We start from the raw sequence: 26,781 nt of genomic DNA, 5'->3' as shown, positions 1-26,781 counted from the left end.
TGTGTGTATATATACGGATTTATTCATTGTGTAATCGTGTAATATTGTAATATCATGTTATATTTTTTAAACATTGAGCTCTAAAATATTTTCAGAATTTTTACAACTCTTTTGCTTTAGACCATTTACAAATGTTAAATCATAAACTGCATCTTTCTGAAAAAAACAATGCAGCGATTGATATATAGTTTATTTATAGTTATTTTCAAATCTTCAATGTACTGTCATTATAAAAGAACTTCATTATTGTTTATTTAATTATAACAAATAAGTTCTTGTTAAAAAGTAACCAAAATTTAAAATAATTATTAGTGCTGTCAAGCGATTAATAGCGATTAATCGCACCCATAATAAAAGTTGTTTACATACTGTGTATATTTATTATGTGTATATATAAATGCAAACACATGCATGTATATATTTAAGAAAAATGATATTTTTATATTAAATATATATATATATAATTTAAAATATAAGAATATGAATATATAAAAGTATAAATGTTAATATTTTCAAAATATATACTGTTTTTTATTTTTATATACATAATAAAAAAACACAGTACACATGTAATGTAAACAAACTTTTATGCGATGCGATTAATCGCAATTAATCGTTTGACAGCACTAATAATTATATATCGACTATTGGCCAAAATGAGTTAAATTATTGGCAAAAATCCAATATCATGCATCCCTAGACTACTTGCATAAAATGCATATAAATATCAGTTGTCACACTATCTGCTAGTAATATGTCTTAGTAAGATGATGATTAAATATTTTGTTTATAATAACAGCTCTAGTTTTTAATGTGGGGGCAAAACTTGCGTAAAAGGCAAAGCAAAATATGAATGACAGATGTACAAACAAACAGTATCGTATTTTATACTTGTATATTAAATACTCACATTTTAACATGATTTTTAAACTTAAGTTGCCTCACTCCAGTAAGTGTTTCTTGAAATATTACTAACAACATAAAATTTGATCGTACATTTATTTGATAAAAATCCGTAAAGATTTCACAGCAAAAAGATGTGTATCTCAACCTGAATTTTTGGAAATATAGTAGGCCTTTGACTTGCTAAAAAAGTAAAAAAACAGTCATTTGACAGAAGGCATGTAGTAGACTGTGTACAACAGGCTATTAGAAAAAGTTTTGAAAATTTAGAGGCCTTAGAAATTTGTATATCAAAAATCATATGGTAGGCATCATAAGGTTAAGCTCTCTTTTGTTCTTCTTAGGCCACTGTGCTCCCAGTGATGATGGAGGAAGAGGAGGGTTCCGCCAGTGAAGAGACAGACAGTGAAAGGTGCAGTGGCAGCATCGCCAGCTTCCTGGCCAATGAGAAACTGATGTCTCTGGACAGCATGAACAGTGATATGACAGGTTGGTTACTTTTTTATTTTTTATTATTTGTTCCAAAAGAATAAGCTCTACAGAACCAAGATAAACCAGGCAATAATTGATTTAAATGAACTTTTTGTCTTCTAGATGATGACATTGATGTGAACCAGCTCCATGATGAGGAACTGGATCTGTATTTCAATAAGCTGATGCCACCTGCAATGCAGAGAGGCCGAGTAGAAGGACAAGAAATCCCTGTTGTGGGTTCTCTCTTGCTGTTTGTTTACCAAAGCTTACTTTTTTTTTCTTTTTAATAATATGATCTGTTCCTGTTGTAGGAGTTACCTTCCAGTTCATCTCAACCCCACTCCACTGAATCAGAAAGGAACAGACACCATGATGACTATGACCAAGTAAATAAAATCAAAATGAACCTCGTTTACTTTCTTAATGCATGCACTTTTCACGTGCATATTGTTACAAAGAAAAAATGCATTCTAGTCTATTATATAAATATGCTAATGTTTGCTTTTACTGGGTCACAACACAGAGGGACTTTCACATGCCTGATGTGCGTCTGGCAGCCACAGGTATGGATTCTTGTCCTGCAAGTGACGAAGAGGATACAGAGGATGAACTAGAAGCTTCACAGAACCGGGGCAGAGCAAGATTCCTCCTACCCAGCACCTCCAGAAAACCGGTTAGTCTTAATCCGCTTTCTGCTCTTATTGTTCTCTCTGCTTTTACTTTTTGCCCGATAATTGTTTTAATTTTTGTAATTCAGTACTTCACTTTCAGTTATTTGTATATGGTCAGGTTGGGGAGAGCCATCGGCCCCATTTTCGACCAGGTTTGGAAGGAGGAAGCTCTGATGATGAGCTACAGACGGGGGGAAGGAACCCTGACACCAGGACAGGCATTGAGCACCGCCGCTCAGCAGAGGGACAGCTCATCAACTCGCCTATTACCGGTAAGGGGGTGTTTATTAAATAAAATTTAATTTTACTTAATTTGGGTTTTTGGTTTAAACATTTAGACTGGCATGAACTAAGTCTTATCACTGTTTCTCTGTGCCATCAGGTGATGGAGGAGGAGGAGATGGGAGCAGTGGCAGTGATGAGGAGGGAAATGATGGAGGCGTATCTACCATTCCTTTGCCTCCCACCACAGTCCAGAGCACCTATGATGTGCTTCGTGGTCTTGGCATCGTGGGTGGAAGTGGACAGATGGGAGATGATGAACAGCTTCAATCTTTGCTCAGCAGATCAGGCATGATTATGCATGGCCAGGTAATGTTAGTGTCTCATGAGCAATTAATAATGATCAGTGTAAAATTTTTATATTTTTAAACAACAGTAACATGCCATTCGGATTTGGGGAACTAGCTTTAAAATGGGAAGGTTAGACACAGCTATTTTTAGTTAGCTTAGCTTGTAGTCTAACTTTGAAGCCAACTGCATACATATGATCATCTTTTAAAAAGCTTAGAGGATAATTCAAAATATGTATGTTATTGTTTGTTCATTTATTTATTTTGTTTGTTTTAGCATATCCTAGCATAATTATACAAAACACAGCATAATTACAGATCATATTTTAATTTATTTTTGGTCTCTTCAGATGGGTGACCGTGTTGGTCCAGTTGGCACAGGGGAGGCTGGTCATACTACTGTGGCATCTGGACTTGCCAGTCGATGCCCAGTTAATTGGAGCATGAGTCTGGATCGACAGGAGGCTCTTGTAAGTCTTTATCCGTATTTTTTGCTGTAGCAAAAATTGCTGACGTTACTTTTAATACTTTTCCCCTTAACAGGATGCAATGGATAACACAGCAGAAGTTCACCTGGATTCTGTACACTTGAGGGCAGGTGCTGGTCATAACCCTCAGGACATTTCTTCTGCAGTCAGCCCCTTCCTTCAGGGCACCCAGAGCAGTTTCCACCTCTCTCAGGTACTTCAGGAATCCCATAATAAAATGGAACAAGGGATCGACCTGGGCCACGCTCTGGATCTTGGTGTTCTGGGCTTGCGTGGTGGCCCTTGTGGGGATTCTCCAATTCTCAATGAGCAGCAGAGCACCAGCAGTAAAGATGACCAACCTGGAGAGTCTCTGGATGCTAGGTACCTTTGCCAGAGCTTTGAGAATCATGATGAACATAATGATATTTGGAATCACCAGCCAGACAATGTGGAGCTTGAGTTACAGCAAGGTAATTGTCTTTTTTCCATTTCTAATGTAGTGATGTCAACGTGTTTCTCTGACATTTGTAGTATTACATGAAGTATTAAAAGTATTTGTATTTTATGATTTAGAAATTAATGTTAAGTATTTCCTTAGGCGCAAATGCCACTCATAGTGTGGTCTACCAGAATGAAGAGGGAAAGTGGGTCACTGATTTGGCCTATTACTCTTCCTTCGAGAAGGAAATGGATGCCGATATGCCTGAGGAAGTTACTATGCAGTTTCAGTCTGAAGATTTTCTTGCTGGAAGTAAGTGAAATGTTCTCATGAAAATTTGATTTTGGGTGTGCCATTTCTCAATTGACCTCGTGTTGACGTTCTTCTGCAGAACATGCAAAAAAGGTGCATTTTTGAAGATTGTCACTTATTTCGATTTTAATGAAAGTGAATGCAGAATAAATACATTCTATAGCTCAATTGGCAGAGCATATCACAAGCAATACCAATACATTGTAATTGTCTGGCGGTTATTTAGTGTCTCTTGTTGTGTTTGACTGGTGAAAGGCAGTGTGTTTGTAACAACATTAAGATGAGTAAATTGACACATTGAATAAGTTAATACATTAAATGACTTCTTTGAATTCATTGCTTTCGTTGCATAATATTGTATAACCTTAGGCCAGGCCATGGACAAGATAATAGAGGATCAGGAGGAGTTTGAAAAGGAGCACCAGTTTATGCAGGTATGACTGGGTTCCAAGGTATTTTAAGTTCAACCAACCTATCCTAGACCTAGAACCTAGAAGTGTATTGTACACAAATGCTCTTAGATGTGATTCAGCAACCAAAAAATGTGTTTTTCTTTTGCCTTCTGGTAGGAAGAGCAGATTCAAGCTGTAAATATGAGTGAACTGCTGGGAGACACATCTTGGAAAATCCCAAGTAGTAGCAACATCCTCATGAGGGCCTCCCAGGTCTCCTCTGTCCCTGAGCCTGAGAACCAAAGTTATCTGCGTATTTCACTCGGGGAGTTTTTTCAGAGGCGCTCTGAAGCTCTGGGGTGCCTTGGGAGCAGTGAAGAGGACCATGTTAAAAGGGTGAGGACTCTCCCTAAGCAGATATCTTCGAAGATAACATCCTCACTTAAATCTAACCTCAAAGTTGTCTCATTTGGAGCACTCTGTGTGTTACACAAATGACTCTAGCATGTGAAGTGCACTAGCAACCTGATCACAATTGCAAAACCCTTCCTGTAGATCAGATTAGTATGGCACTAAGATTATGAGATCACTTCCCATGATGTGCATGAACTCAATGTGTATCTTGAATGCAGTTCAATGCAAGTCAATGCTGGTTATTCAACCATTTATTTGTTTTTTGTTTTTTTTAGCCATCTTTTGGATACTTCATTACATCGCCTGAGAAGAGGGAACCTTTTGCTTTACTTCGACCCTCAGATTTGTTCTCCAGAGGAAGCTCCATCAACATTGAGACAGTTCCGCAAAGTGATGCTGATGAGACACTTAATCCAGGTGCGTTCAACATACTCGTATTAGTTATTTATTTAATAACTGTTTTTGCTTGCAAGTCATTTTGATGTCCTTCGTTAACTACAGATGATCTAGATAAGACTCTTGAGCCCAACACCGCTGAAGCCACACATGAGAATAATGTGCAACCGCAAAGAACTGAGCGACAGGCTTCACAGGTATTGATAACCATTTAGCTTTGCACTGCTGTCATACAGTCTTTTAAAAATTAGCAAAGATATTGACACTTTTTGTCTAATTTGATTAGATCTCTGCACAGTATGGAGATAAGGAGAGTTCTGGCCATTCAGTATCGCACAACTCCAGCAGCAATCTACTGCTCAGCATCAGTACAATTGCATCTGCAATTGCTGATGCCTCCATCAGCTCAGATCCAGCACAGCTTGCTGCCATGATCATGGAGCTGTCCAAACGGAGCCGCTCTAAAAGCCGTCAGCAAGTAGCAGAAGAATCTATTATGAGTCCTGATTCTGTAGCAGCCTCAAATCATAATGGTCTGCTGGAGCATCTGCAGAAGACCACATCAGTGGGTGACCTTAGTACTCCTGACATGGAGAAATATCTGAAGAGGGCTGATGTCTCAAGTAGCGACAGTGATGGATCCACCTCACAGTCCTGCTTGGACATCCTCACTTTGGCTAATAGTTTGGCCATTTCTAACAAGCTGACTCAACAGCAGTTGGCGCCTCTGGAAAATGGATCCATCCATAAAAATGAAGGAGGCCGGACAGACAAACCTGCCATTAACCAGGCACGATCACCCAGAAGCCCTAAAGCCACTCAATCAGTTTCAAAACAGAAAATTGCAGCTGTTGATCGTCAGGATTCCCTGCCAACAACACAGGAAAAATTCGGTATCTTTTTTTTTTTTTTTTTTTTTAAACAAAACAAAACCAGCTGTATAACAGATTTAGTATGTTAAAATCAGAATTAAATGTTGCTTAATGTGCTTGAACATCATGCAAGCTTCAGAAAATTAGGGACATCAACTTTATTTACTACTTTTTATTGAAGGCTCTCCTGAGAGCAGTGCCCCTGGTGTTGTGGAGGTCACCCATTGTAATTTCAGACCATCCACTTCCCCTCTTACCCACTCCAGTCCAAGCCAGACCTCCATTCCAAGTGGATCTGGGTAAAAAAATGTTTCTGAACATCATATCTAACAGAATTGCATATTGCCTTTTTTGTGGCCTAAGCTACTTTATTTGTGAGGAGGGGAGATGATTCTTATTTTTTAATTATTGATTATTGTTAATCAACCATAAGTTATTGTGTAATGTGTTTTAAATATCTTTGTGGTTCAGTACATGGATAAATAACTTTTCCTTGTGTTTTGGAAATAGAGAGATGTCTCCGTGTTCCCCCAGTAGTGAAAAGGCTCAGAGGAGTCCTGCTGGTGATCCAGGTTCCCCTCAGTGCCATTGTTCAAGCCCATCTCTCAGTAGACTGACTTATCTCTCCATTAATGAGAACACTTGCATGCCCACCCCTGATCACCATAAGGCGAGTGTTTTTATTTTTATGTGGATTACAATAGAAACCAATTAGCTATTTAGTAAGTCAATTTGTTGCTGTTCCTCAAAAGCCTGATGTTTTACAATTGATGCTAGGGCTGGGCGATAAAACGATAATGATAATTATTGCAATATACATTTTGAAACAATATCGCTCATTAGAAATTGCAGAAACTAAAGATATTTATTTTGTTAAAAAAATTACTGAAAAAGTGTAAAAAAAATGGTCTTTTACTCATTAAAGCCCCTGTCCCTTTAATTGGCGGTGCAAAAGTCACCTTTTGGTCCTATCAAGGTGCCCCCAGAACCCACATAACGCGATTTCTACCGAGAGTGACACCCCACACCAGTGCATTAAAGTGTTAGTTTGGTTTGCAAGTTCATGCAAAAATAAGATGTCTTACATTTTTGTTCTATATCCATGTGACTTACAAAAGGAGATATTAGGCAGAGTGATGCATCAGTCAGTTTATTTGTCATGCAGTTTATTAAATGGTGAATGAGAATGTTTGTCATTCTATTTTGTGTGCCAAATATATTTTATTTGTATTGTAAAAAAGAATAATAATTGTGTAGTAGTAATGTAAATGACATTTTCAAAAGCTGAAGTGATAAACTTGTTTTACTTATTAGTTAGAATATGCATAACTATTTTAACTAATTGCAAAAGCTGAATAATCGCTACAATCCTACTGATTAATTGGTGAAATAATCAGTGACCAGTAGACTTATAGATTATCAAAAAAATAATTTGTTGCAGCCCTATTTGAAGTCCATGTTGCTTGATCAGTATTCGATATTCATAGTAATGCTGCTGATTTACTTTATGGTTTGAATGTACAAATGAATCTCTTTTATTATTCTCCAGAAAAACACCTCGATGGCTTTAAGCACCACTATAATCAGAGCCAGCCCAACTCCTCCAGTGGAACCGTTTGATAATGGAAATGTTCTTAGTTCTTCAAAGAATTCAGAACCTCTTTGCCACTCTGAAATTTCAGGCCCCAACAAAAAAATCTCTGAACTGGGCTCACGTAGCCAAAGTGACTTCCATAAAGACTATGGAAATGAATACTCTAAGGGCAACCGCCACTCTGAGCCTGGGCCGAGGTTGTACACTCAAGGGGATTCTGGGTACTCAAGCAAGCTGAACATTCAGCATTCATCTGGGACAGCCTCAGAACAGGCACGCCAAGTGCTGCCTCATGTCTTGGGGTCTGGATCTTGTTTTGGGGCTGCGGATGACTTGACTTATGGGTCAGTACCCAGGTACACCTCTCAAGGTGCCCTGACAAATATTCCCAACCTCCTAACAGGGCGTTCCATCTTCAGTTCCCAACTGGCACAGCAGTATCTGAGCTCAGAGGGGCCTCTACATGCTCCTCCCTATCAGATTGGAGGGCCATCTGGGTTGTATGGAGTATCAGCTGCAGTGCCTGCTGCAAACCCATCTATGGGACATATGCATGTACCTGGGCATACAAGTCTTCAGTCTGGTTACCTGAACTCCGGTCAACAACATCCACCTCAGTATCCAGTCAGCAAGACCTATGGACAGACAAGTGTTGGGTCATGGGCTGCACGAGATCTTGCAGACCTTACAAGTAAGTGGAAAAATGTACATGTATTTTAAAGACATTGGTGGTATGAAGGAATTTGTTAAAAGGAAAAAATATATAATTTTTTTTCTTCAGCTCAAGTGGTGTTTCCAAATGAGCTGAAGTTTCCCAGTTCTTGCTGTGTGGGAATTGCCTCTCAGACGTCCCTCAACATCTTCAATCCCTCTGAGCGCTGGCAGCAAGTTTCAATCTCCATCACAAGCCTATCCATTGATGGAGAGAAGGTTCGAAATGTTTCAGATGTAGTCTAGATCAGTGGTTCTCAACAATCTGGCCTCGTACACTTCCTCAAGATGACTTAAACTATTTAAAATGATACAAAACAGTTCCAAATTGAACAAAAGTTTTTTTTTTTTTAACACACTTTGTGACCTTTCTTTGAAAAGTGCAAAACTTTGACACAATTTGATTTCTTGATTTAATATTTTATAATGGTGATTTTATTATATCTTTGCTTTTATAAATGGAAATGAATGATTGAGCCATCAAGTGCCTCTCTGCTGCCATCTACTGGTTATAGTGGTAATTTGATATCTTTTTACATTATAAAAAGTGTTTATTTACAACGTATATTTTGGATCATTTTTAGAGCTTTAAAGTGCTGGGAATTGTTGCGTAAAAATACTGAAAAATCACTGAAAAGAGCTTGAATTTCTCTCTCAAAAGGTTGTACAAACCCAGAAATGAATAATGTAATAACATTCGACTCTTTCTGCCACAACACCATGGTATAGTTATTACTACTGGTTTTCTACATCAGCGCTGTTTGATCTGTCTATAACAGAATTCTTTGCAGAATTTTAATGCATCTCACCGGATCTCACGGCAATCTTTATTCATTCTGCGGCGAATTCAAAGCTTCTCACTTTGATCTCGCAGCGCTGTGCTGTAACAGTGTCGCGAGATTAGCATTGGTTCCCGAGTAAAGCTGTTCCGGGCTCTGAGTTTGCTTGCGCTGCGCTCAATTTTTGGTTCGAGCTGATAAACGGTCCACGCTGCGGCTGCACAGCTCAAACCAGTAGCGCGGTTTCATCACGCTTTTGTTTCCTTTGCCATTTGATGCTTCTCATATGCAACAGAAATGGCAATGCTTATGAGTTGGGCAACGCGGTGGTCACAGTCTGGAGCCCCGAGTCAGAAAGGTTGAGAACCAATGGTCTAATGGAGACCCATCTTATTCATTCATTCCACTTTTGTGTGCAGTATTATAATTGTCATTTCATTACAGGTGGAGTCTCTCCCATTCCAGTGGCTGATGGTAAAGAATAAGACCATAATTGGACCCAAATGTACAGAAGAACAGAAGGTTTTGTTTATAGCACCGAGGGCTGGACTGTATCAGTATACTCTCAGTGTATCGTCCTGGCCTGCGCCTGCAGAGTCAGAGACTGTGGCGCATGCAGAAGTCTTTGCTAAGAAAGTGGTGCTGATCGCTGTGGCCGAGAACCCTATGATCGAGGTTAGAGATTCCTTTGTCCCTGTTACCAGTTTCAGAGCACTAAAACTGCATGTAATATTAATTTTTTATGCACAGGATTAATAGTATGGCAGTTTTATCTTTGAAATTTGTTAATATTTTTCTGTATGTTTCTTTTAGGAGTTATATTTAATCCATGTCAAATGTGCAAAAATAAAGAGAGCTTTTTTTCTTTCTTTTTAATAAATAGGTTGATGTTGGAAAGACGGGCTGTCTGGACTTCGGGGACATGCCGGGGGGCAGTACCAAGGCCCTGCCGCTCAAGCTGGTCAACAGGACTCATGCCACTGTGCCTGTTCGACTAGTTATCAGTGCGGTCAGTGAGATCTGTCTGTTTGGATTTGAAATATGTTGAACATTAATTGTGTATGATGTATTTCTGTTAGTGGTCGACCGATATATCGCTAAGGCCAATATTTCTTTGTGACCCTGGACCACAAAACCATTCTTAAGTTGCTGAGGTATATTTGTAGCAATAGCCAAAAATACATTGTGTGGGTCAAAATTATCGATTTTTCTTTTATGCCAAAAATCATTATTAAATGATATTAAGTAAAGATCATGTTCCGTGAAGATATTTTGTAAATTTCTTACCATAAATATATCAACTTCATTTTTGATTAGTAATGTGCATTGCTAAGAACTTCATTTGGACAACTTTAAAGGCGATTTTCTCAATATTTAGATTTTTTTTTTTTGCACCCTCAGATTCCAGATTTTCAGAATAGTTGCATCTCGGCCAAATATGGTCCTATCCTAACAATCATACATCAATGGAAAGCTTATTTATTCAGCTTTCAGATGATGTATAAATCTCAATTTTGAAAAATTGACCGTTATGACTGGTTTTTTGGTACAGGGTCACATGTTAAGCCAATATAAGATTTTCTGTTTGGCCGATGCGTTATTTTGACACCGCGCCGGACTTTTATTTTGACGGTGCTGAGAACGGCAGCGCCTGAGCACACGATGCTCACATTCTCCCTCTTGTTCGCTGTCGTCGTCAAAGGGGTCACATAATGCTACATGCACTTTTACAAGTTGTTTGAACTGAAATGTGTGTTGGCAGTGTGTACACAACCACCCTATAATGATAAAAATCCACCCAGTGTTTTTTTTAATCTCCTAAAATCTTTACCCCTTTCTCGAATTGAGCCGATCTCAGATGCCTGTCTGTGTGACGTCACACGGACGAAGGCCGCTCCCATAATAGTTTGATTGGCAGTAGCATTTTAGCACAGACTGCACTGGTGTCTTATCTCAGACCCGCCCTGAGTGAGCTGTCATCAGTTGACTGCTAAACGATTGAGATGTTTTGTTGTGTCTGAGCGGCTGAAGAGGATTACGTTTGGTTCTGAAGGGAATGTGCCCTCGATCTACCTAAATGCATCTATGTTCGCGCGAATCATTCGTGATCCAGCTTCACCTACAGAAGAAGTGAGTACAAGTCAGATCCAGCTGAGAGCTCTTATAAAGTGTGCATTTGGTCAGTCCGTGAATGCGGACAGTAGGAGAGAGGCTTCACTGGAGACACGTGATTGACAAACTTTAAACTCGTGATTTCAAACTATGCTGCGCTTTATGCATTTTCCCACTGCCATATTCATGTCATTTTCACTGTGTGCTGAATGTAAAATGAGTGTTAGCTTGGCTTTATTTGAAAAAAAATTAAAAGATTCCCAATGCGCACCAACTTCCCAGAATACTGAGTGCCCTGTTGGTTACAGTGTTTACTTCCTTTTTAATTCTATTTTTATTAAACATTTATTTAATTGTGAAAAATAATTTGTCATCTAAAGTATAAGTATGTGTTAACATGTTATTTCCTCCCTACTCTGTTCGCTTGGAAGAAGGTTCTTCCGGGTTAAAAATGAGGTTAGCGCATGCGCTGGTTCAAAGGTGAGCGCGCGCTGTGAGAGGGGCGGGGTTGTGAAGGAACAGGGTGTAGAAGGTTTTTGCTGATGTGGAGGGAATAAAGGGTGTTAGCTGAATAAACATCATGTTTTAAGTGTTTATTTTACACTTTATTTTTTAATCCATTTTCAAATGATTTCAAATTTCTTAAATATGAATTAAAATAAAATTATATCGGCCATCGGCCACCCTGCTTTCCAAGGCATCGGCTGTCAAAAAACCAATATCAGTCGACCACTAATTTCTGTATGTGTATGAGACTTCTGTCTGAAAGCTATCTGAATCCAATGGCATGTTGGAACAAATTCAAGGACAAAGGTTTTGTCTCTCACAGAATGCATCAGCATGGCATTGTTTTGGCTTCTCTAAGAGCCCAGTTGCCATGAACACGGATGGTTCCCTTCATACTGGCTCAAATTTGACCTCGCTTACAACTTCATCAGTCATAAACCATGTGCTGCATGCCAGTTATGCAGAGGTGAATATTTCTTTAAATTACTTTCTGATTTGATGACAGTTTTGACTTTAAATACATTTTTATTCTTTCTTCAGAATCAAGAAAACTTCTTGGTGTGGGTTCATTTCAGTGCACCTCAGAAGTACATTTCAAGTTCAAGTATGCATGTAAACCTTAACACTGATACAGGTTGAACATTTCTCAACTGGTGTCTAGTTTAATTGTAGTATCATTGAAATGCTAAATTTTTAGATATATTTTGATATTTAAACTTAATTTTTATTTTTAGTTAACTACCCTGTCCTCTATACTGTAAAATGTATCACAGACTGAACATGAGATGCTGTATTTTTTTGATGCAGGTGAGTTGGGGCCAGCTGATGAATACAGTGCACGGGTGGATATTGATGTGGACAGTCCAGGCCCCAGTCATGTGATTCAGAGTGTAGCTCTGAGGGCAAGGTCAGGCACTCCCAGAGTGCATGCTCCCAAAGACCTACAGGTAATGGACAAAAACATGTCGCTTGTCAAAACAAGCCACACTTAGCTTTTTGAGGTTATGAAATGGCTTCAATTTGATCTTTTTATTAATTTATATATCGCTTATTTACTATTTTAATATCTGTACAGATGGTGTCTCTTCAGGCTCCTTTGGGGCAGACAGCCAAGCAGACTCTTCCTTTAAAGAATGCAGGCAACATTGATGTTCTACTCAGACTAAAGGTACCTGATCGCGAGCTTTACTTTTTACACAATTTTATGTTTCATACATTGAATACAAATAGCCTAGCCTTGTATCAACACCACAGTGTTAATCTATGTAGCTTAGCCTGCGCTGTGGATTCACTATTTTTCAGAGTACTGACGGAGACAGCTGCTTCACTGTGAGGCCAGAGGAACTGACTCTGAAAGCTGGAGAGGAGCAGGGTGTAGTGGTCTCCTTCACTGCCCAAGACAAACAGAAGCTCAGGGAGAGGCATGTTCACTCAGATTTATTCAACGGATTGTACTTTTATGCCTTTTTGTTTGCATCTGGGGTTTTTATTTTTTACTTGTATTAATTGCTCTACGGTTCAGATTGTCTGAAATCTAGTTCCCAGACTATTCTGACTATTTAGAGAGGGAAGTGTATTTTTTAAATATTCTTGCTACTTCCTAATTGGGGCTTTCGCACCGCATAGTTCTAGGAACTAGCCAGCATGGTGGTTCCTAGAGAACCGGTTTCCCCCTCGGGCCGTTTTCCTGGTTGCATGTGCAACGGGAACTCTGAAGCAGCTGCCAGCGATGTCTTTATCTTTAATTGGTGAATGGAGGACACCGTGATCAGTGCTGTTTTTGTTGTGTGTCGTGGGTTTTGTGATAACGGAGATGGAATGTGAACGCACAATTTACACTATTGAAAGAGCGCGACAATCTGACTAAATCTCCTATGACAGCTTGGTGTTACGTATCATCGAGGCTGAGAAAAGAACACAGTGCTGCAGACAACAGGTCGCTAAAGGCCATTATCCCTGTTTTCCATGGTCGTGGAATAAATATTTTTACATGGCTTTTTAAAAATGTGTTTGGCCAATCAGCGTACACTTACATCACTGGTAGTTTTAGACCCTTCTCTGAAGAATGAGCTAATTTAGTTTCCCCAAACGGAGTTCTGAGAACTAAATATGTTCCTAGTTCCTGCAGTGCAAAAACGCCAAAAAGCGTGTACTTTCGCCAATAGTTCTAGGGCCTATAAAACGTCTCCTCCGGTGCAAAAGCCCCTAATGTTGTACTTTCAAGTAACTTTTGATTTCTTTTCTCAGCATGTTGACGATTTTGGTTCTACCCAGCGGACCTCAGTATGAGGTGATGCTGAAAGCAGAGACGGTCCAAGGAGTTTCTGGGAAAGGAGTATCTGCACCTGCTGTGCTATCACAGGCTGAGGTCCCACCCATCCTCTCCAACAAACAGTTCATGGCATGGGGAGGGGTTACCCTTGGCAGAGCAGTGTGAGTTTACATAGCCATAGAAACTGCCATACACAAAAGCATCATTCTCCATCCAATTCACTTTTGTGTTTGTAGGCAACAGAAGCTGGTGCTAAGGAACAATTCACCCATTACATCACAGCAACTCCGACTGCTCATTAGGGGCCAAGACCAAGACTGTTTCCAGGTAAACTGACACATTGAGAAATGTAGATTTAGACACTGAGATCTGAGATCTATAATATATGGAGCTCCAAAGGGGACATGATGAAAGAATATGAAGTGTTGTAAAACTTATTACTAATTGATATGAAATCCCAAGAATGGTGTAGGTCAGAGGTCTTCAACCCTGCTCCTGGGGACCCACTCTCCTGAAAAGTTTATTTCCAACCTGCTTCAGCACACCTGCCTGCAATTTTCAAGCAGTCTTGAGGAGCTTGATTGCCGCTTCAAGTGTGTTTGATTAGGGTTGTAGCTAAACTCTTCAGGATAGTGGGTCCCCAGGAACAGGGTTGAAGACCTCTGGTGTTGGTACAGCATTCATCAGCAGCCAGCCAACCAGCTTATTGGTTTTGTAGAGCCAGTGGCAGTATATTCACATCTGTCTATCCATTTATCCTTTATCCCACTTTTCTGTTTCTGTGAATCTCAACCCTGCAGCTGCAAAGTTCATTCGGCCCAGATGAGCGACTGACACGTAACCGAGAGCTGTCAATCAAACCCAAAGAGGATGTGACTGTTCATCTGCTCTTTGCTCCCACCCGTGTTGCAACTATGCTGGCCAAACTGGAGATCAAGCAGTCTGCTGCACGTACATCCCAGCCTGGGGTCAAGTTCACTGTGAGTTTATTACTAATCCCTCATAAACAGTAAAACTGAAGTAAAAAGTTGGTGTTACATTTTAGCGTGGTGTTCTCAGATCCCTCTGTCAGGCTATGGCGGCACGAGTAACGTGATCCTGGAGGAGTTGAGGAAGCGTTCTGAAGGCTATGTGACCACGTTGAGTGGAGTGCAGGCAGGACGTGTCAGTAAGCTCTCTGTGTGCGTGCGAAACACGGGTTCACGTGCTGCCTTCGTGAAAGCGGTACCCTACGGCAGTCTTCAAAATCGGGCTGTCATGGACTCAACCGTTATTAGCTTGTCCCCTTCACAGTTTGTCCTGAAACAGCGAACACAGGAGGTGAGCCGAGTACATGGTTTTTTTAGTTTTTTTTTTTTTTAATGCCTTCATATGCTTGGGAGATTTATCAGTGCTGTTTCTGCAGGTGATCACAATAGCGATGAAGGCTTCACGCAGAGAGCAGACTCTGTGTCAGTCTGGTGCAGCTCTTCTTGCCACTGTCTGCCTCTTCTGTGGGGACGAGGTCTCTCGACAACAGTTCAGGAAGTCAGTGGCACTTCTCATTTGACTTGAATTCTCAGCTTAAATGAGGAAAATTTTTAAAAACGTTTTAGTGTTAAAATAGGAGCTTATTTCTTTCTTTTACGCATCTCAAAAATATGATGTCTGAATCAAAAAAGTAGATGACACGTTTGAGTAAATTACATACTTTTGCAGTTAAACATTTGAAAACTAACCCCCAAAAAAGTGTACATTCTAAGAGCCCTCCATCTTTTCAATTGAACAGTGTTAAACAAACAAAAAAGTTGTGCATATAGCCATGCATAGTTCACTATAGACCTTTTTAGAAATTAAATAATTACTAGTAGGGGTGTAATGGCGCACAAACATGACGGTTCGGTACGTACCTTGGTTTTGGCGTCATAGTTCGGTATGATTTTGGTACAGCAGGGGAAAAATTATTATTATTATTTTTTTTTTAACAGTGGTTTACTGAACATATTGCTCTTTCTTTAAACTCAATTATAATTAATTTTCTTAGGGATACAAATCTACCTCTGCTTCAAACTATAGGTAGCCCTTTTACATTACTATAAGGTTGCAATTAACACCAAAGCCCAAACTTAAATTAAATTACTGTTTATTTTTAACTATAGTAATCAACACTCAAATTAAAAAAAAATTATGCAAACATGTACATTTTTTAAAATAAGTCATAACTTATTTCATAAAATATTTACTTAAACATATACATTACCTGTTAGTGGTCTTATTTAAAGTAAATATAATGAAGTCTAGTCTAATATTTCACAAAATGCTCTACTAATTCGAGCGTGAGGGGTGAGATCTTCATTCATTTATATTTCGCATTAAAACTAGTAATAAAGAGGAAGGGGTGATCACGCTCACTCACGATCTGTGCTGCTGTTAGAACTAAGGCGATATGTCGTGCCACATCAAAGAGCGTCAAAAAACAGCATTTATTGTCTGAATTTCCTGAAAAAAAAAATTGAACAATTTGTTCGGTACAGATTTGGTACACACACGTTACACCCCTAATTACTAGTATATGATTCACACTTACCAGCTAGAGATATGACCTCCCTGATATTATTATTAAAGGTGAACTTAATCTGTGAGAGGACAGTTCAGTTGATTTGACATATTCTGTGGTGTAAAAGCATTTTGTAATTTTGTTGTGTTTTTGTTTTTTTATTATTTTATTTTATTATCCATTTCAAGGTTACTACAAATCAAACCAGAAGCAGGGAATAAAGTACTGTCTGAGAACAGCTTATTAAAAAATATCCCCTTTGATGAAATGTTCCTTAGAGAGGAGCAGATTCAGGAGGGTAAGATAGCAAGAATTTACTCTAATTACTAATTTAAATGATTAATTACTTTTAATCAATTAACTGACCCTGGTTGTTATTGTGGCTTTATTTATTTTCAGCCTATGATCTGCCTCAAAGGCCAAATGAAGCCCAGATATTTTATGGCAACATGAGCAAAGTTATGCTGTCGCTATTTGGCACTATGGAAATGTCAGACTCTGGAGAGAGTGACCATATGGAGTCCGTCAGACCTTCACAACGGCACACCTCTGAATCAGACAGGTAAACATCCTCGAACGACACACTGAACAGAAATGAATGCTTTCAGATTTCAGCGTGCTGATGAAGTTAATGTGTAGTTCTCCACACAGCGGTTTGGGGTCATCGGGCCGCTACATCAGTAATGTTTCCCTGGATGTGCTACCAGTCAAAGGTCCTCCATTAAGTCAATCAGAACCTGTGCTGAAACAAACAGAGCTGAACCTAGAGAACACCTGGAGCATCAAGCCTGAACAGCTGGTTCTCACAGCACCCACTATCAGTAAGACGCATTTGAGTTTAAAAATTTGATATTAAAAATGAGCTAAGATGGTTTAATAAATATTGTTAATAGTAGTTAACTACCCCCTACAAATCTTGTCTTCTGCTTGTTTATTTGCAGACAGTGTGGCTGACACCAGGCATGTGCAGATACTGAACCGCTCAAACAGAGAGCTGAGCTTTGAACTGTCCTGGCCAGCTCACTGCCTTACCATCACCCCACAGCACGGAGTCATTGAACCTCAGTACGAGACTTGCATATAAATAAACATCGGGAAAATCAGTGACTTCACATTTTGTTCTCATTTTTAATTGAAAGTACATAGGTTATATAAATGTTTAGCATTTAACTAAATCTATAGCCGTATTTTTTTTTTTTTTCTCCAGGAGCCACTTGCAAATACTCATCAGTCCCAATCCTTCTCTGGCAACCAAATCCTCCATGCTGCCCTGGAGTGGACAGATCTATGTACAGTGTGATAATCAACAGAAGGTATTAATTTCTTGAGATTTGTGTGTAATGTCTGACTGAAGAGGGAATGTACAAGTTTTCTAGGATTCTTTTTAAGTTCAAGACAAGGCATTCATAACATGCTGTTGAATTTACATTAATAAAACTTGCATATGGCACAACACATTCCAGTTTTTTTTTTTTCCAAGAAATTAATACTTTTATTCAGCAAGTGTTAAATGGATAAAAAGTGATAGTTAAGACTTATATTGTTAGAAAATATTTCTATTTTGAATAAATGCTGTTCTTTTTAACTTTTTATTCATCAAAGAATCAAAGAAAAATGTATTTTAGGTTCCAAAAAAAATTAAGCAGCACAACCGTTTCAACATGTAAATGAATCGGCATATTAGAATGATTTCTGAAGGATCATGTGACACTGAAGAGTGGAGAAATGGCTGATGAAAATTCCATGCTGCATCACAGAAAAAAAATCTATTTTAAAGTATATTAAAATTGGAAACTAATATTACAAATTGCAATATTTCACAATATCACTGTTTTTCTGTATTTTTGATCAAATAAATACAGCCTTGATGAGCATAAGAGACTCAATTTAAAAATCTTACTGATTCCAAACTTTTGAACGACAGTGTAGGTGAAAATGAAACCTCATGGTGTTGCACGCTCTGTAACACCCATCCTTATGTCTCTTTCTCTAAAGTCCATTAAAGTTCAGATCCGGCAGGATCTGGCCATGGATGTTTCTGCCACTAGCTGCGCCATGGACCGCTCTTTATGCCCACTGCCACCTCAGGCTGAGACCCCTACAGTACCAGGACAGAAACCTCAGAGCAGCAGCACCCAGCCTCAGGTTGAGATCAAGAACCGAACACAGGTCTTCCCTCCCACTGCCTCTGGAGAGTCATCAGGTAAGTACAGAACCTGTCAACTGAATATGTTATTTGTACAGTAACAAGATTTTGATTGATTTGAGACAGACCTTCAATAGGATTCTGAAACCTTGGCCTATTAAAACAATTGTTTTCTTTGTGCAGAATGTTCTCTGGAGGTGGAGAATCATGGAGAAGAGGTCAGATGGTACCTCTCTTCATTTGCTCCTCCATATGTAAAGGTGTGTGATGTTGGCACTTATGTAAGAATTTTGAAAGCTTTCATTCCTGCGGGATTTATTGATTTTGACTTCACTGTTGTCCGTTGGATCAGGGTATCGATAGTAGTGGAGATGTTTATCGTGCTACATACTCCGCCTTCAGATGTGAGAAGGCATCTGGGACTCTGGGGATTCAAGAGAGGATGCAGGTACGGGTGCGGATGTGTCAAACATCTCGTCTCTGACAGATCTAGAATTTTCTTTTACCTGATTGAAGTTTTCTGTTTTGTTTTGTAAAAAGGTTCCATTCACTTTCCTTCCACGTGACCAAGGAGATTATGCCCAGTTTTGGGATTTGGAATGTCACCCAACAGCCAAACCTCAACACAAGAGCCGTGTTCGCTTCCAGTTATGCGGCACTGTGAGTCTAATAAATGCTGAGTCCTACTTTTTTGTGTATGCTAAAAGTGCCATTTCAGCCATGAATTACGCAAAGCGAGAAGTAAAAGGACACTAACGCAGAAGGCAGAATGTTAGTAGTACCCTGTTGAGTGTATTGATTCATGTGTGCAGGGCATACGAGCAGGAGAAGCATTGAGTGTTAAAGAAAATTGCTCCTTGGTGAGAACAGAAGCCACTGTGAAGAACAGGAAGAGACTGGATTCTGCAGGCTCAAAGACTGTGTAAGTGTTGTATTCCTGTTAGAAATCTGACCTATAGAGGAAGACTTTCACTGCTAAAATGTCATAGGTATATTTTGCTGTTTACTTCTAATTCATTCAGATCTTCAACTGAGACCCAAAAGAGGGGCGTGTATGCACCTCAAAGTCTATACACATTTCCTGCCACACGAGTGGGTGCCACCAGCACACTGAAGGTTAACTTCAGAAATAACTCCTCCAACACACATGAGGTGAGAACGTAGGGCTGCACTAGTCACAACACACTAAATAAGTCGGATGACATTTGTAAAGCGACAGCAGCTAATCAATCTCACTTTACAGTTGTTTAAAGTCCTGTTTCTAAGTGAAAAACACATTAAAGCAATAGTTAACCCATGAATGAAAATGTACTTGCATTTAGATGTAGATTTTTTTTTTTTTTTTTTTTTTTTTTCTTCATCGGAACAGATTTGGAGAAATTTAGCATTACATCACTTGCACACCAAAGGATCCTCTGCAGTGAATGGGTGCCGTCAGAATGAGTCCAAACAGCTGATAATAGCATCACTACAATTCATACTAATGTACAATGTACCATCAATTAACGTCTTGTGAAGTGAAAAGCTGTTTGTAGTAAATTCATCAAGACTTTTCTAACTTCAAGTCCTCAATATTATTGATTTCTCCAGTAAAGTAATTTATCATTTGATTCAGGAGAGAAATATGCAGAGATCAAGCACTGTCCAAAACAGATTTAAAAATGTTTACATCAACAAATATTGATTATGGACTGGAATTTTGAACATTAACTGATGGACTGGAGTCGTGTGTTTTACTGTGATTGCTCTTATCTGCTGTTTGAACTCTCATTCTGACGGCACCCATTCACTCCACAAGATCCATTAGTGAGCAAGTGATGTAATGCTAAATTTCTCCATCCATTCTGATGAAGAAACTAATTTATCTACATCTTGGATGGCCTGAGGGTCAGTACATTTTCAGGAAATTTTCACTTTTGGGTGAGCTATTCCTTTAAGAGGTCACAGAGCAATCATTTACATTTAAAATCTAACAAATTCAGTCACTAAATGGTCCTTGCATGTTGATGTGTGCAGTGTTATTACTGCTTCTCCTAAATATCTGGCATGAAACTTAATTTGAGGTTTTCTAATTGACTTGCAGCTAAAATTCATAAGTCCTAAAGAGCCTTTCCACATCAAGCATTCAAATTATTCTCTAAGGTGAGTTACATTCTCTATTGCTTACTCTTTCTTTAGTAGTAGAAAGTCTTGCTGTTAAACTTTGCACAAGCCAATTTAAGAAATGATGGCAAGTAGAAAGATTTGTATTGAAGCGTTCCTTGTCACTTCCTGCTGCCAATGCCTGATGTGAAGGCTCTGATTCAGAGCTCAGCCACAGGTCAGATTTTTGTTTGTGGCACAATATGCATTTTACTATATGCATGTATTTGTGTACTAAATGTGTGGTGTTAAATCATTTTTAATATAATTTTAAACTGCTAAACTTATTCCAATATTTTGTTATTCGTACTATATCAGTTGGCAAGAGATTTTGGAAATGTTTTTGCAGTTTTGATGTGAAATTCACTTTCTTACAATTTACTTTTTTGCTCTGTAGCATTACAAGCTAGTTTGATTTACTATATCTGCATATTTTATTGCCTTTGATCCATTTTCCGTGTGCTTTCCTAGATCACAACACTACATCAACCTCCCTGTTCAGTTCGTGCCGGCCGCTGCGGGCCAGTTTTCCAGCACGCTACTCGTACAGACAGACAGAGACGCTGAACTGGCCGTAGAGCTCAGTGGAGAAGCCTTGCCATGAAAACCAGCTCAACATAGCCACTCACCGCCAGCAGAGGACACTGCAGGACGAGGCTAATAATGAAGAGACATTACTTGAACGTTTTTCGTCTAAATGCTTTGCAAAAGAATGTCTGAGTTTGTTTTTTTGTGATTGTTGACAGCTATCATCATATAGTTACAGCCTTTTGGATAAGCACCATACAGTATGGATATTATATATCCAGAGTCTCAGATTTCTCGTCATTTTTGGTATTTTTCCACCGTTTATCACCTTTGTATCACTGGTGTAAAAGTTTTTCTAGGATTTGTTTTCTTTTGTGTAACTGTTAATGAGCTCACCTGTTGACAGAAGTGTTATCACATAATGAAGCTATTCGAACATTTTAAAGAAAGATCTGCATCACCATTAGTTGAAAATTGCACATGCTTTATACAGCACAAAAAATCATTTATTTTTTCTTTCTTTTTGTGTGTCTTGTGTATTTATTTTAAATCAGTTCTTGATAAATAAAAATCCTTAATTTTATTTATTTGTATGTTGCCTTTGTCTTCCACTAATATGTATCCTACCTTTTACTATTTAATTTGTATTATATTAATTAAGAATTATTTTTATGGTTATTTTATTAGGCAATCAACATTTTTAAAACATACTTGTTTATTCATAATCCATTCATTTTTTTTTTTGTATTCAAGACAAGAATTATGTTTTAGAATTGTCATTTTCATTAAAAGAGGGAAAAAAGGCATTAAAACTCATTTTAAACATGCACACATCTAGGGCCTAAATTCATGTGCAACAGAGTTATGTTATAATTTGATTATATTCATTCTCTAGTTTACCCAGGCTTGTGCAATTCTTCCTTCAAAAGTTTTCATACAGTTACTTCATATGTTCAGATTTCTGGAATACGTGATCCGTTTAACAGACTGTACATCCTTTTCAACCAAATGACCGTTACCAAACAGGTAATGAAGCAAGGGAAGTTGTATGAAGCAATATGAAGTCAGTTTTAGTCCATGATGGCATGTAATGCATCCATACCCTAAGTGTTTAACATTTCAAGTGTGCGGTCTGAAGAGGAGGGTGATGAGGAGCAGCGGTAGCACCAGCAGCCATCTGTGCAGTGTGACGCTCGCAGCTCCACTGTAGTTGCACAGATAACTGTTACAGCACGTCACCTGCACACCATTTCCATAACTGTCCACCGAGGCAGAGGCTGCAGCGCTTGTGCAGATTTTTGAATTGGCGCAATTCTTCACAATGGCAGTAAAACTTCCTGAAAATACAAAATTCAAAGTTCATCTCATTCTACATCTGCTTTATTGATGCAGCAGCTTTTGGGCATTGATCTGATCATGTGATGTTTTTTAAAAAAAGCTTACATATGCAAATATCAGTTGTTATTCTGTTTTATGTAAACCTTTTTATTTTGCTTTTAATTCAATTCTGCTGTTTTTATGTAACCATTAGATGGAAGTATAATCTAAAATCTGTTGTATGCAATCTGCTACATGCGTTCTAATTGATATTTTATACTTTTTAATCGATAGTTTAAATTTTCTAATGCAAAAAGCATTATAGCATATATTTTGCCCCCCACCATAAAAACTAAACATTTAAATTTCATTCATAATATTAAGAAAATAGATATTTATATGCATTTTATTTAGGGAGTCTGCTATTTGAAGATCTCACTGATTTGCATGTTATCAGAATTTCATCTTCATTGTTGGTCATATAAATATCAGCAAATGTAACAAATTGCATATATTTACTCAGTTTGGGCCGTTGAATACAATTGATGTGTTTTGGATGAGCTCCATATTCTGCTATATCAATATGAATGATAAAAAGCCTGACTGATCAAATATGATATTAGCAAATATGCGCTCTCTGTATACACTAATAATCTAATAATCCTAATTGCTCTGAATTTGTGAGTAAACTACAGTGGTAGAACTAGACTTATAAAACCAATAATTCCGGTCCTGATAAAATCCACTAAATTGCATTCATGACGTGAAACCTGTTCAACCAACCAGTGCGTGACTCCAATAACTGATCTTTTTTAGTTTTGTTTTTGGCAGAGCCTCATCTGTTATGACTGGGACTACAGGAATAAAGTCAATAACTGACTTGTCAATAACTCTTATCTGACTATATATTATACATCAGTGGTTGTATTATATAAATGAAAATTCTGTCATTGTTGACCACTGAGCTTAACTTTTATTGAACCTAGAAAATGGCTTCAGAATATTACAGGGATAGTTCACCCAAAAATGTGTGTTAACCAAACAGTTGCCGTTTGCCATTGACGTCCTTAGTATGAAAATGATATAGCTACATTCTTCAGAATATCTTCTTTTGTGTTCAGCAGAAGAAAGAAACACATACAGGTTTGGAACATCTTTGGGGTGAATAAATTATGACAAATTTTCATTTTTGGGTGAACTATTCTTTTAAAATTTTAAAGGCATATTCTGGGCTCAATAAAATTTAAGCAGTTGTCAGCATTTTGTGACACAATGTTCATTACTACAAAAAAGTAATATAATAGTAAAATATGTAGTAACATATTTTGGTAGCAGAAGAATTACTAATAAGCCTATGTTTGGCTATATGATTTGTGCTTATGATAAAACATCAATGCCATGATCTGAGATGATCTGTTTGTCTGTATGTCGTTGGTTTCTGAAGATGTTGAGTAGACTATTATAGTAAAGTCAGCAGATATGTAATAATAATACATGCAGAAATTAAGATGTATACTATTTTTCAATGCGGATATAGGCTATATTGCTAGTAAAACTTATAGACACAAACCCAAGTTTCAATCACTTTTGTTTTTAAATGCTCAGAATAAAATTGAATAGATCATTTTATAATGCAGAGATATTTCCCCTCTAAACTAGTCAAAAATTTTACTTAAACGAGGCATTTATAAAAAAAAAAATTAATGCACACATAAGACTACAAAGCATGATTTGTGTGTATTATAAACTCTAGAGCCATGTGCTGTCTTTAATAATTCTGATCATTAGCTAATGTTCTAAAGAAAGACACTTTGTAGGACGATCAGCTGATTTCTGATATTCAAAATTAGAACAAGTGGCTGTTATTGTTGTCCTGTCCTTTCCCATTTTAACTCATTATTGATCACTTCTGCAATGTATCCATAGATTTCCCCAAATCAGTGTTGAGCTGCTTTAACGTCAAAGGCATTCGCTCACCTAGCGTGCCTACAGTGGTCATGCAGGTTTCCAGAGGAGCCTGACAGTCCTGAAGGTTTTTGTTACATTCTTCATTTGATGTTGTGGAGCCACACACGTAACACTTCAGCGCATTTACTGCCAAAAGAAAAAAAGAAAGAAAGAAGAAAGTAGTCTGGTTATTCAAGAATGAATGATGTAATTTATATCGAATGTAATAATATTTATAATGCAATCGAACAAGCAGGTAATTCAAAATAATTGAAATTCACAATAGAGAACGCTGCATTCTAAAATGTCACTATACTTGGAAAATAATGTTGTTTACACAACACACATAGTTGGTTAAATATTCACTTACTTACAAAGTCATGGAAAGGGTTAGAATCCACATAACCCAAATAAATATAGCACTGTTCAAAAGTTTAAATATATATATTTTGTTTAGCAGTGATGCATTAAATTGATCAAAAGTTCTAGTAAACACATTTATCATGTTACAAAAGATGTCTATTTCAAATAAATGCAGTTGTTTTGAACTTTCTATTTATCAAAGAATTCCCAAAATATATATATCACAGTTTCCACAAAAATATTAAGCAAAATTCCGATTTTTTTATCACAATAATAAAATAGTTATTTAAAACTGTAATTACATTTTACAATATTACAGATTTTTCTGAACTTTTTATTATTTTCATACAGCCTTGTGAAGCATATAAGATACTCATAACATTAAATAATACTTTTGATTGTTGTATATATAGTGTATATAGAAACTCAAAAAAAAAAAATACTAGTGCTGTCAAACGATTAATAAAAATAAAAGTTTTTGTTTGCATAATATATGTGTTCTGTGTATATTTATTATGTATATATAAATACACACACACACCATCTATTTTGAAAATATTTACGTCTGTTTATTTTCATATAATTGATATTATAAATAAATATATTTAATATATAAACATAACATATTTTTCTGAAATATACATGCATGTGTGTGTATTTGACACATACATATACTATGTAAACACAAACGTTTATTTTGAATGCGATTAATTGTTTGACAGCACTAATATATATACATTTACTGTTTAAATTTAAGTAACGTAAATATGTGTGAATATCTCTAGCAAACTAATCTCAACACTCAACCCAAAACTGAGAAACATATTAGAGAACTGCTGTTTCAAACTAGATTACAAACAATCAATAAGGAAGCATGTTAACAATCCAAAACATATGAAAGCCATACCTGAGTGTACAGTTAGAAGTAAAAAGAGCAGACTAGAAAGCGTCGCCATGCTGCTGAAGTGCTGACTGACTGCATGTGTGGGAGAGTTCACTCGGTGTTCACATACTGAAACTCACTGTCTTCTCAAAGATCCACCCAGCAGACATTCTTTCACATCTCCCATGAAAAGACTAGTGAAAGAAGGCACACACCAGCACAGCTGGCATTCCCTCATACTTTTGGACTGGTGTCACAACGTGCCTATCACATTCTAACATGACGACGCTTAGATGTGAATTTTACAAAAACAGAGGAGTTTTTATGTAGCTATGTTGCGGGTGATGCCACATCCTTGAGACATACTGTAAGGAAAAACATGAGCTTGTATAATGGTTTGTTTTATCTGATGTCTTCATCCCTCATGAGTCCAGACTGGCAGGTCCGACTGCTTCCACTAATGGGCGAAACTGCCAAAACAAATATTTAATCATTTCCTGTTTTGTCTGAGTTTTTTCAGGTTTTATGTCAACAAGGTGCAAAAGCCAGAAGAAAAGAATTCTATCATCAAACTTTAATTAAAACATGTTTTAGAAGACAAATGAAACCTAGATATAGTCAAACAGACAAGTATTTGACATTTCTTTCATGAAAAATTATACTTATACCACCAATAATGCACATGACAAAATAATACTTTTAAAACATTCTGAATAAATACTGTACTGAAGCTTGCTATAATTTCTCAAATTCATTTCCTGTAGTATCCGCAGCAGAGGCCTACATGCCAGAAATATCTGCATTGCGGTTCAAATGCAAATCCAAGATGAATGCAAAGCAGTTAACAAAATGTGTTTCCAAATCTGTGGAAAGTTCTTTTCCATTCAAAACAACTAGTGGGCGTTATTCTGAATGTTTGAAAACAGTAGTGTAGATGCAGTAATCATAGGAATTGCCATTGCTGTCATTCTTTCAAAGGTTATAAAAGCACAGGTGGGTGTGGCTGTAGTTTCGTTCAGAGCTTACATC

The 26,781-nt window shown here is 37.6% G+C and overlaps 2 protein-coding genes across 5 annotated transcripts in view; one reads left to right on the top strand and one right to left on the bottom strand.

Annotated features, from left to right (window-relative positions):
• Window positions 1-21,824, top strand: part of LOC306877907 (centrosomal protein of 192 kDa-like) — a 32,310-nt gene extending 10,486 nt beyond the window's left edge. The window contains exons 6-48 of one of the 4 annotated variants that reach the window (XM_079429946.1): window positions 1,248-1,392; window positions 1,498-1,610; window positions 1,689-1,763; window positions 1,901-2,050; window positions 2,167-2,320; window positions 2,431-2,639; window positions 2,971-3,090; window positions 3,164-3,560; window positions 3,689-3,841; window positions 4,211-4,275; window positions 4,411-4,629; window positions 4,923-5,064; window positions 5,149-5,240; window positions 5,330-5,936; window positions 6,097-6,214; window positions 6,426-6,585; window positions 7,465-8,200; window positions 8,291-8,439; window positions 9,444-9,674; window positions 9,883-10,008; window positions 11,941-12,084; window positions 12,159-12,222; window positions 12,426-12,565; window positions 12,694-12,786; window positions 12,921-13,039; window positions 13,866-14,051; window positions 14,127-14,217; window positions 14,691-14,870; window positions 14,950-15,210; window positions 15,296-15,417; window positions 16,615-16,724; window positions 16,826-16,988; window positions 17,078-17,247; window positions 17,368-17,491; window positions 17,634-17,739; window positions 18,422-18,629; window positions 18,756-18,832; window positions 18,925-19,020; window positions 19,113-19,232; window positions 19,385-19,494; window positions 19,595-19,724; window positions 20,656-20,714; window positions 21,186-21,824. In XM_079429946.1, the coding sequence (XP_079286072.1) occupies window positions 1,248-1,392; window positions 1,498-1,610; window positions 1,689-1,763; window positions 1,901-2,050; window positions 2,167-2,320; window positions 2,431-2,639; window positions 2,971-3,090; window positions 3,164-3,560; window positions 3,689-3,841; window positions 4,211-4,275; window positions 4,411-4,629; window positions 4,923-5,064; window positions 5,149-5,240; window positions 5,330-5,936; window positions 6,097-6,214; window positions 6,426-6,585; window positions 7,465-8,200; window positions 8,291-8,439; window positions 9,444-9,674; window positions 9,883-10,008; window positions 11,941-12,084; window positions 12,159-12,222; window positions 12,426-12,565; window positions 12,694-12,786; window positions 12,921-13,039; window positions 13,866-14,051; window positions 14,127-14,217; window positions 14,691-14,870; window positions 14,950-15,210; window positions 15,296-15,417; window positions 16,615-16,724; window positions 16,826-16,988; window positions 17,078-17,247; window positions 17,368-17,491; window positions 17,634-17,739; window positions 18,422-18,629; window positions 18,756-18,832; window positions 18,925-19,020; window positions 19,113-19,232; window positions 19,385-19,494; window positions 19,595-19,724; window positions 20,656-20,714; window positions 21,186-21,318 (7,167 nt within the window). In that variant the 3' untranslated portion in view covers window positions 21,319-21,824. Of the gene's footprint in view, window positions 1-1,247; window positions 1,393-1,497; window positions 1,611-1,688; window positions 1,764-1,900; window positions 2,051-2,148; window positions 2,321-2,430; window positions 2,640-2,970; window positions 3,091-3,163; window positions 3,561-3,688; window positions 3,842-4,210; window positions 4,276-4,410; window positions 4,630-4,922; window positions 5,065-5,148; window positions 5,241-5,329; window positions 5,937-6,096; window positions 6,215-6,425; window positions 6,586-7,464; window positions 8,201-8,290; window positions 8,440-9,443; window positions 9,675-9,882; window positions 10,009-11,940; window positions 12,085-12,158; window positions 12,223-12,425; window positions 12,566-12,693; window positions 12,787-12,920; window positions 13,040-13,865; window positions 14,052-14,126; window positions 14,218-14,690; window positions 14,871-14,949; window positions 15,211-15,295; window positions 15,418-16,614; window positions 16,725-16,825; window positions 16,989-17,065; window positions 17,248-17,367; window positions 17,492-17,633; window positions 17,740-18,421; window positions 18,630-18,755; window positions 18,833-18,924; window positions 19,021-19,112; window positions 19,233-19,384; window positions 19,495-19,594; window positions 19,725-20,655; window positions 20,715-21,185 lie in introns of all 4 variants that reach the window. The other 3 variants (XM_079429945.1, XM_079429944.1, XM_079429943.1) reach the window with 3 other exon arrangements.
• LOC306877908 (prostate stem cell antigen-like) lies at window positions 21,811-26,227 on the bottom strand. The gene is made up of 3 exons (XM_079429947.1): window positions 25,777-26,227; window positions 24,537-24,653; window positions 21,811-22,579 (listed from the first exon to the last, which is right to left on the bottom strand). The coding sequence occupies exons 1-3, from the start codon at window positions 25,823-25,825 to the stop codon at window positions 22,362-22,364; spliced, it is 384 nt and encodes a 127-aa protein (XP_079286073.1). The 5' UTR covers window positions 25,826-26,227; the 3' UTR covers window positions 21,811-22,361.
• Window positions 26,228-26,781: the final 554 nt, after the last annotated feature.

Source organism: Barbus barbus (genome assembly GCF_936440315.1).
Source record: "Barbus barbus genome assembly, chromosome: 12".
NCBI classification, from domain to species: Eukaryota; Metazoa; Chordata; class Actinopteri; order Cypriniformes; family Cyprinidae; genus Barbus; species Barbus barbus.
Note: the sequence above shows the minus strand (reverse complement) of the source record. Positions and strands in the feature narration are given on the sequence as shown.